The following is a 10,281-nucleotide window of genomic DNA, read 5'->3' as shown; positions in this document are numbered from 1 at the left end:
AATCTAACTCACATATGAATAACAATGTTTATAATGTTTTAGGCTTACTACCAAGGAGAACCAGCACCTAAAGGACTTGCAAAGCTAAGGCACACAACCTTAGGCAAGATACAAAGAGGACTTTCTCAACTAAAGATATTCTTCTTTAGGACAAGATACAAATTGTTGTCGAAGGACTCACTTTTAGTCAATAATGAATGAAATAGCTAAATTGAAATTAATAAGGATTCTCCTAAACATGAAATTATCCTTCAACAACTAGATCAAGTGACCAAAATCATGGAAAACATCTGTGATAATGTTTACTAACAGAACACACTATCTTGTAGAATATATCACCTTCAAACATCTTCTCAAATTGAATTTTGCACAATCACAAAATCAAATCTGCTTGCAAATCATTCACATACACTTCTCACACAGTTCACTTCTCATCCACACTACAATTTATCCATCTGCGCATCTTAAAAATGAGATACAACGTTGAAATCCTAATTAAGGGTCAACCAAAATATAATAAGATATATTACATCAAATGAGTCACTCATACCTATAATGCTTAAATTGGTTCACTCTAGGAGAAATAGGGCACCAAAAAATATTAAAATACATCCTTCCATGATTGATCCAACAATCTCCACATGCTAACACATACTCCAAAGTTGTAACATGTAGAAATAACAAACCAGTTGGTCACATATTCTCTTTTGATGCAAAATACTCAAAGGAGATTTCTACACATCATGGTGAGACCAAAAACAATATCTTAATGCATCTTCTAAGATATATTAAAACTAAAATAATATGATCCAGTAAACCACAACACAATTAGAAACATATTCGGAAGGTATCAAAATATTTTTCGTACCATCCAAAATATAGGATGACACAACCAATACCAAAAACACTAACTACAAAACAAAATATAATTTTGTAACAACCAAGAGCATATCTAGAACAACATCAATCTGAATAACTAGGTTTGCCATCAATGACAACCATACAAGGTCATTCTAGTACGAACAATCTCCAACAATCTCCCCCTTTTCCATTTATGGCAACACCAATACAATCTTTTTCTAAAGAAATCTCACAACAACTCTCTCTCCACAATATCACAACAACTCCCTTAAATTTCATAATAATTCTCTAATCTCACAACAACTCTCTCCTTTTTTCACAACAACGACAAAGGGCACTACAAACCATATTGATCAACTCACACTACTGCTCCCCCTAAGAGAAAAAACATCAATCTATGAGCTCTGTGGATTCTTTGATTTTCTTATAGCACTAGTATTATCATAGATAATTTAGGAATAGCTTTATCATAAACCACTCTGATATCCTTAAGAGTCTCCTAAAAAGAATGCACCACTACTAGTACTTTTCTTGTCATCAATATTTCTAGCCCAATTAGTATATGTATATGATTTGAACATGAAATCTCCATCCTTCTTATACCATAGGCAAAATTCTGGAGTTCCTTTTAGATATCTAAAAATCCTCTCTACTGCTTGATCATGAGTTTGTTTTGGACTAACTTGAAATATTGCAACCAAATATGCAGCTTGCATAATATCTAGTCTAGAATTAGTAAGATATAATAGTACTCCAATCATAGATCTATACTTCTTCTTATCAACATCTAGAGATGTATCATCTTTACCTAATTCACATCAAATGGCTAAAGGGGTAGTAATAGGTTTACAATTCTCCATATCAAACTTCTTTCACATTTCTCTAACATACTTAGCTTGAGAAATAAAGATTTCAATATCTAATTGAGTAACCTAAAGACCAAGAATGAATGACATCTCTCCAAACATAGACATCTCAAATTCTTTCTGCATCTCTTCTACAAATTCTTTACACAAGCCATCACTTCCTCCAAAGATAATGTCATCAACATAAACACAAACAATCAACAACTTAATGCATTCAACCTCAAAATAAAGATTGTTGTATGTAGTTCTTTTCCTAAATTTTTTATGTAACAAATATTTGTCCAGTCTTGCATACCAGGATAGGTTGTTTTTTGAGTCCATACAATTCCTTCTTTAATATGCAACCTATGTCCTAATCTTCTAACAATCTAAATCGATTTGGTTGTTCAATGTATACTTCTTTTCCCATTTTTTCATTCAAAAATACTAAATTAACATCCATCTAATATACTCTAAAGTTTTAGTAGGTAGAAAAAAAAAGAAACATTTTAATAGCTTTCATCCTAACAACTAGAGAAAAAGTTTCTTCAAAATCAATACCTTCTACTTGAGAATAGTCTTTACATACCAATCTTTCCATGTTCCTTGTGAGTTTTCCTTGTTTGTTTAATTTGTTTCAAAACACCTATTTAGTTCCTATCACATTTTTATCCATCAGTTTAGGTACTAGCTACCAAGTCTGATTCTTCCATATTTGATTCAATTATTCTTCCATCGCTTTTACCCAAATTTCTTCTTTTCTCCCTTCTTCATATAATTTAGGTTCAATGAGTGATAAAAAAAACAATTAGTTCACTCATTTACCTTTTCAACACTTCTTATTGTATGAAATCCTTTGTTCTTGTCTCTGATTATCTAATCTTCTAAATGATTCCTCTACACATATTTTGGGGTCTTGATTGCTTTCTCTAGTTATTCTTTATCTTCATATGTTGCATCTAATTTGTCTTCTTTGTTCCCTTCCAGATTTGTCTTTTCTTCTATAGCAACAAGAATCATCTAAAATTCAGTTTCTTGAATTGGTTCAGGGGCAGTCTAATCCCATACCTCACATACATTTACACTTGTAGCCTCTACTATCTCGTTTAATCTCTTATTCTAACACTAGTAGGCTTTTCTATTCATAGCATACACCAAAAATATTCCTTCACCTGCTCTGGTATCAAAATTTTTGAGGTCATTCTCATCTTTTCTAATATATAACTTACTCCCAAAGATTCTAAAGTATTTCACAATAGGTGATCTTTCATACCACAACTCATAAGGTTTCTTACTATGATTTACTCTTATTTGAACCCTGTCAAGGTGGACTAATGCTCAATTCACACTCATTAATAAATTTCATCATAGTTTCTAATGTTCTTACTATACTTGTTAGAAGAATTATTAATATCAATATTGACAATATTTGTGCCTCCTTTATATAACTTTATCTTTGTATATTACTATTTCATTTAATATTACATTACTAACATTATGACCAATGTTAAAGACAATTATACTAGGGTTAGAAATAAAATTAATGTGACTATCATTAGTCTAATAATAATATCATTAATGCCTTGTCTACTCATCCTTCTTCTCTACTACTTATTTAACTTAATTAACCATCTTTGACTAACCTTTGATTAATTATCTTTATCACTTAATTACTCCAAAATTTATAATTTCACCTTAATAACAACTAAACTAAATTTCAAATCTCCCTACATGTCATTATAATTCTATCAATGTCATTACTTTAATTTTGTTCCAAAAAAATGTCATATTAAGAGAACTAGTTAGAGGACTCTATAACTTAGCTCTCTAGATTATAGTTAAAATGAATAGTTTTCATTTTACTTGTAAGTCTTTCATTTAATATTAATAATAAATGATATTTTTGATACTCAAAGATAGCTATATGTCAAAAACTATTTGAATCAAAGAGGGCTCTTTATTAGTGTTTATACTTCTTTTGCTTCTAGATAGAATGTTTTAATTATGTCAAAATAATCCACTTAAAATATAATTAAAGATTGAAAAAATTAAAATCCTACTACCACATTGGCTCAAATCATTACAAAGTAAATCAACTCTCTAAGGAAACAGTATAATCTAGAGGCACGATCTATACTGATGGAGCTATCTCTTTTACCCTCCATTCACCTATTTATTGGAACCCATAGTTTCCTTAGAATCTTATGAAAAATGCAACTGCCCCTTCTTATGACTTACCATTTTTTCCTCTTTTTCCCCACCTTGGAAAATGCTAAAAATATACCCAAAATGGGTTTTTGTGCCTACCAGAGTATTTTGAATTTTTTTGTTTTCCCTCCTTAAGTAACACAACTTCTAGAGGATAAAAATTTTGATCTTAAACCTAGTTGATCCCATTATTTTTAGAAATTTGAAGATCTCAAAGTGTTGCACACTATGGTTTTTCCAAATTAAGATTTGACTAGACATTCACTGAGGTCGTATTCGATCATTAAAGGTTCAAAAGTCAAGTTGAGCATCTTGTATAGGATTTTTTATCCTTGAAACATTAATATATCTTAAGCAATACATGATATTGATATGATTCTTTCACTAATCATTATATTTTTCAAATCTACTCCTTGGGGTGAGTTTTCATGTCCATACATGCTTGTATTAGTTGACTTAATAAAAATAGTAAGTCACTATTTTAATTATTTTTATATTATTAAATGTAGTTTTCATATTTGTTGTATTGTAAGGTTTGGAGAGAAAACATTTTTAGTATCTTGATACTAAAAAAAATCTATAAATAAGTAAAAGCTTAACTTACAAAACATGAGATACTAATTGGAAGCCACTATGAATAAGTTAATCTCTTTTCCCTCTTCCTCTTTGTTTTATTAATAGTTTTTAGTGACGTACTTGTAGTTTCATGATTAGAACTATTTAGATATTAAAAATTTAATTATCTCAATGTATGTTTGTCTCACTCTATTTTTATGATGAGATACTTTGCATGATCAACATGAACACCTTAACACATCCCAAAACTCAAATATGCTTCTTGTATAATTAGTATGGTAGATTTGTTTACAATTTGTGCTTGCAAATAGGGTGCTTTCTCAATTATGTGTTTCAATAGTTCTTCTCTATTATATCTTTGTTTTTTCTTCTATATTAGTTCTGAGTCTACGAACTAGAAAATAGTGGTCATTTTTGCCCTTTTTTTCCCTTATAGAATATTTGTTTCACCAAAATTGACCCTTAGTTTATAGTGCTTAAATTCATTTGTGCTAATAATGTATCTTGAAGTGGGATGCAATTTTGAACTTTCACCATAAACAATTTATTGGTTGAACCATTTGAGTGCTTGAAAGACCTACAAACATCATCGAATATTCTTAAGGTAAATACCCTTTCAAATTTGGGGAATAATTTTGATCCAACTAATTGAGGTGTCAAAACATTCACCAACACTACCATTATTTTTCTTTGGTTCGTAATAGACATACATTGTTAACTTATCAAATTTTGATCTTTTATTTGAAATTTTTTGAAGATATTAAGATTTCATAACAATTTTTAAAATAGTTACCATTATCTTAAACAAATTCTTCTAAATATACACAAATAATTTACATAAAAAATAATTTATATACATTTTATATTCTACATCAAAAATACTACATTTTTGTTCATATTATATCTTCTTAAACAATGTATAACAAACCTTTAAATATAATAACACTTATATACTATTAAATAATAAATTTATTTTACAAAATATACTTTAAATATCTATATATTTCCTTCTATTTATTAAAATTGTCTTACTTTTCCAATCTAATAAAATAATTTGAGCTTTGAAAACATTATTCAAAATGAAACGAGACCTTACATAACTCATTATTTGAAGCCCATTTCGCTATTGACCAGAACTTGTTCGAACGACCCACCGATCAGGGCGTGTGGCTACAGAGCGTTGGTTTGCTTGTAATTGTGTTAAAAGTTCAATATATGGTTTTCTTTGGTTTTCCTTTGTTGTATTTCCCTTTCTATTCCACTCTGCCTTGTACTAAACGTGCTTTGTTGTTACGTGTCAAGCGAGCTAACCTTTTTATATTTGGCCAACTATATAGCTTTGCGTTCTAGAACTTTTGATATTCTAGTTACTGTATTAGAGACGTGAGAAGGAACAACACGCAAGCTGCGTTTTCTCGAATAGACTAGACTTCTATTTTCTTGAGTGTGTCATTACCTCAATGTGGAATTGCATCAGATCATCGAAGTCGAAGGGGAGATCGCAATGGAACGCGTGAGTGTGGTCCTTATACTTTTCGCCCTACCTCCCTTGCTTATTGCCCAAGGCCATTTTAGTTTTCACTTCGCCCAATTCAATTCATCGACCATTGAATTGCTTGGGGATGCTTCAGTGCAATCCAATGCCATCTGTCTTAATCATCCATCCCAATTCAGTATCGGCCGTGCTTTTTATCGACACCAAGTGCGTATGAAAGATCGTGGGTTTATGAAATCTACTTTGTCTTTCAGCACAACTTTTGTTTTTAGCATTGTTCCTCCTTCAGATTCAGTAACCGGTCATGGGCTGGCGTTTCTAATGACGCCCCACAAATCTCCAGAGGGGTTTTTAGCAAGTCAGTATCTTGGATTGATTAGCAATTTATCAACTATGGGAGAGGCATCTAATCATCTGTTTGCAGTCGAGTTTGACACAGTAAAGAACGAGGAATTTGACGACATCAACGACAATCACGTTGGTGTGGATCTCAATGACCTCAGATCAGAAAGCTCTAAACCTGTGGGCTACTGGATTGGTAACAGCCAGTTCCGAAATGTAGATCTCAAAAAAGGGCAGAATATTCAAGCTTGGATTGATTATGACAATCTTCAAAACGAGCTCAGTGTCACCATTACGGAGGCTGGTTTAAACCGTCCAGAAAAACCACTGATACGCATAAAGAATATGTCTCCGTCCAACATTTTTGAGGAAGAAATGTACGTTGGTTTCTCAGCTGCTACGGGAACCATTTTTGATGAGACTTATATCCTCGCCTGGAGCTTTGCTACAAACGGACCCGCCCCGTTCCTTAATACATCTAGTCTTCCATCGTTTGTACACAGAAAATTCAAGAGCTCAAATTCTACACTAATAGCCGGCATAAGCACAGCTTGCGTCGTCCTCCTCCTGTTAGTTGTGGTAGCATCACTTGTTTGGTTGAAGAGAAACCGGTACAGAGATAGCATCGAAGAATGGGAGAAGGAATACTGGCCTCACAGGTTTAACTACAAAGACTTACATATTGCAACAAATGGCTTCGGAGAAGAAGAACTTTTAGGGTCCGGAGGCTTCGGCCGGGTCTACAGAGGAGTACTTCCCACAAATGGCCTCCAAGTGGCTGTGAAATGTATTCTTAGAGAAACCTACGATGGATTGAAAGAATTCATAGCAGAGATCTCCAGTCTTGGTCGCCTTCAACATCGAAGTCTTGTGCAAATCAGAGGCTTCTGCAGGCTGGGCAAAAGGCTATTCATAGTTTATGACTGCATGCCAAATGGGAGCCTAGACAAGATGATTTTTGGAAACCCAGAGAAGAGGCTCGACTGGGATCACAGATACAGAGTCCTCAAAGATGTCGCTGCGGGGTTGTTGTATCTTCACGAAGGGTGGGAGCAATGCGTAGTGCACAGAGACATCAAGTCCAGCAACGTTTTGCTGGACTCGGAGCTCAATGGAAAGCTAGGGGATTTTGGACTTGCCCGTCTGTACGAGCATAACCAAAAGTCGCAAACCACTCGAGTAGTTGGAACACTGGGGTACATCGCACCGGAGCTGATACAGACAGGTAAGGCCAGCCCGGCCACAGATGTTTTCAGCTTTGGTATCTTTATGTTGGAGGTTGCATGCGGAAGGAGACCCGTCGATCCCTCTCTCCAACCTGCTCAAATAGTTTTGGTGGACTGGGTGAGAGAGCGTCATGCCAGTGGCAGTCTCATGGATGCAGCCGACCCGAATCTTGTGGGACAATATGTTGAAGCTGAGATGGAGAGAGTACTTAAACTGGGACTGCTCAGTTCTAATCCTCAGTCCGAAGGCAGGCTTGGCATGAGACAAGTTTTGCAAATACTCGAAGAAAAATCTCCAATACCAGGTTCTGTTAATCTATTTGATTTGGAATTGAGTGGACCCAGTAGCACTTGGCAGTCTCCTCCATATTTCAGTCACAGCAATGATACTTCCATTTCCATGCCTCTTGACAGACAACAGACTCTGCACAACTAGGTCAAACATCAGCCTTCTAATACTCGTTAGCTGACTGTGGCAGTATGTATAAGATGGACCTTTGTGTTCTGTGTTTACCCTGCTTGTTGATAGCTGACATATGTTAGGGATTCAAGTTGGCGTTTAGACTTAGGGATACAGGTATTTGTTCCATACTCCATAATTGGAGCTTAGTATAGCTTGTAATGGCGGCATTTACTCACTCCTTTGGAGATCGTTGGTTTCAAACTGAATATCATAATTTTTAATTGTAATCCAAGCAGGTCCGGATGCTTATTGCTCCCAATATGTTCAAACCTCTTAGGGCATAGTCAGTTGTCTGACCGGCAGCAACTGAATGGTTGTCTAAGTAAAAGTAGATGGTTTGAATCCTATATCTCAGTCAGTCTCCCCATATCTAGTTCAAATATATTGAGAAGAGACAGAATTATATTGATTTGTAACTAGAATTAATATAACCGAGGATGTGAAAGTTGTTGAATGAAGTAATGATCGTGGTAGATACCAGAATCAAACTGTTCATTTGATGGAGTTAATAAAAGATTTTAACTGATTTTCCTATGTATAAAATAATGTGATCCATATGTGAAGTTTTCTGAGTCTTCATTGTTTATATGTTATTGAAAACCTTTAAAAAATGTCAGAAATGTATTTAGCTCAAGAACATATACAATTGAAATATATGAAAAATTATTAAGATGAATGCACATTTTGAGGATGAAGGGAAGGAGATTAATTTGGTAATGATAGAGGGTGGATACTAACAATTTCAGACTAGATATGGAAATATATGATGAGAGAAATTGTGAAATTTAGAAATATGTATAGATTCAAATTGAGGTAAAAATATTTCTAATCTTTTTTAATGCAATGTTCATTCAACTGAAAAATATAATTTTAATCTTTTAAGAAATTCTTATCCATTAAAAAATTATATATCTACTCTTTATCAAAAGAAAAAAAAGTCAATTATGGTCTAAATCACTTAAAATTGGACACATGAAAATATAATTATGAGGTTTCAATTAGAGGATATCAAAATTCATATATTCATATTATTTGTCTAACCTTTGATCTAGAAAAAGTGGTTTTGACCTCTAACAAATTAATCATTTTGTACTTGAAGAATTTTTTACTCTACGATCATCCACATTTTTCCTTAGTGTTGTGTTTTGCCCCTACCCTAAAAATGATAGCCTCGTTCATGATTGTCAACACAGTTCTTAATCTGAATTCTTATTTTGCCCAGTTTGGATCAAATCATTCCCCTGTTTTGCATAGGAACCTCATTGCACCTTTCATCCCAGATCAATGTTAGAATGATTACAATAATTACAAACTCTAAAAAGTTAATAGCTTGAAACATAACTTTCTAATTGATTATTAAAGACAACTTCCCTCAGCAAGTATCGAAACCTTAAACTTGTTGAGAAAATACCTGACAAAACCCTCAATCCTGCCATACAATAGATTACTGCAGAAAAAGTTAACTGAAAAAAAATACCCCCATCCATAATGCCCAGCCTATACCAAATCATCCATTGAAAAGCTTAAGAAATGAGAGCACTATCTTCACATCCAATATTGAAGGATATACAATCAAGGGCAAACTATTGAGAAGTCTGGTTAGACATTTGTTTCCAAACAACCCACCCATATAAAACAATAAAAAGGAATTAAACAAAGAGAAACCTGCCAACCATCACCGATCTAAATCAGAGCAGTCATCCATCTTAAATTGGAAAACCTTCCTATCATAAGGCCCACAACTACTTTGCTTCAAAAATCCTGCCCATAGAAGTGCAATTACAACAAGATGACCATATATATACATATATGTGTGTGTGTAATTCTCTTCATAAATATATACAATTATATATATATATATATATATATATATATATATATATATATATATATATATATATATATATATATATATATATATATATATATATATATATATATATATATATATATATATATATATATATATATATATATATATATATGATTTTACATATCAATATTTAATAAAGTTTAAGCGGAGAGCAAAGCATTTATCAAGTCTAGCCAAGAGCTGAAAGAGCTTCATGATGAAAACTCTTTCTTCAAAAGGCTTTAGGAATTTGAAAATCTTCCCTTTAGACGGAATACCATCTAAGCTAAAGGATAGTATACTGCAAATAGAAGTACACATACAGAAAGATAACTATATATATAAACACACACACACACACACACACACACACACACACACACACACACACACACACACACACACACACACAC

The 10,281-nt window shown here is 33.1% G+C and overlaps 1 protein-coding gene across 1 annotated transcript; it reads left to right on the top strand.

The window, feature by feature from the left end:
- Window positions 1-5,989: 5,989 nt before the first annotated feature.
- Window positions 5,990-8,448, top strand: LOC131046402 (L-type lectin-domain containing receptor kinase S.4-like). The gene has a single exon (XM_057980142.1). The coding sequence runs from the start codon at window positions 5,995-5,997 to the stop codon at window positions 7,987-7,989; it is 1,995 nt and encodes a 664-aa protein (XP_057836125.1). The 5' UTR covers window positions 5,990-5,994; the 3' UTR covers window positions 7,990-8,448.
- The last annotated feature ends 1,833 nt before the right edge of the window (window positions 8,449-10,281 follow it).

This window comes from Cryptomeria japonica, chromosome 7 (assembly GCF_030272615.1).
Source record: "Cryptomeria japonica chromosome 7, Sugi_1.0, whole genome shotgun sequence".
In the NCBI taxonomy this organism is placed as follows: Eukaryota; Viridiplantae; Streptophyta; class Pinopsida; order Cupressales; family Cupressaceae; genus Cryptomeria; species Cryptomeria japonica.
Note: the sequence above shows the minus strand (reverse complement) of the source record. Positions and strands in the feature narration are given on the sequence as shown.

Bases quoted from the DNA above. Each gene is read 5' to 3' on its own strand.
- LOC131046402 (XM_057980142.1), top strand. From the start codon at position 5,995: ATGGAACGCGTGAGTGTGGTCCTTATACTTTTCGCCCTACCTCCCTTG.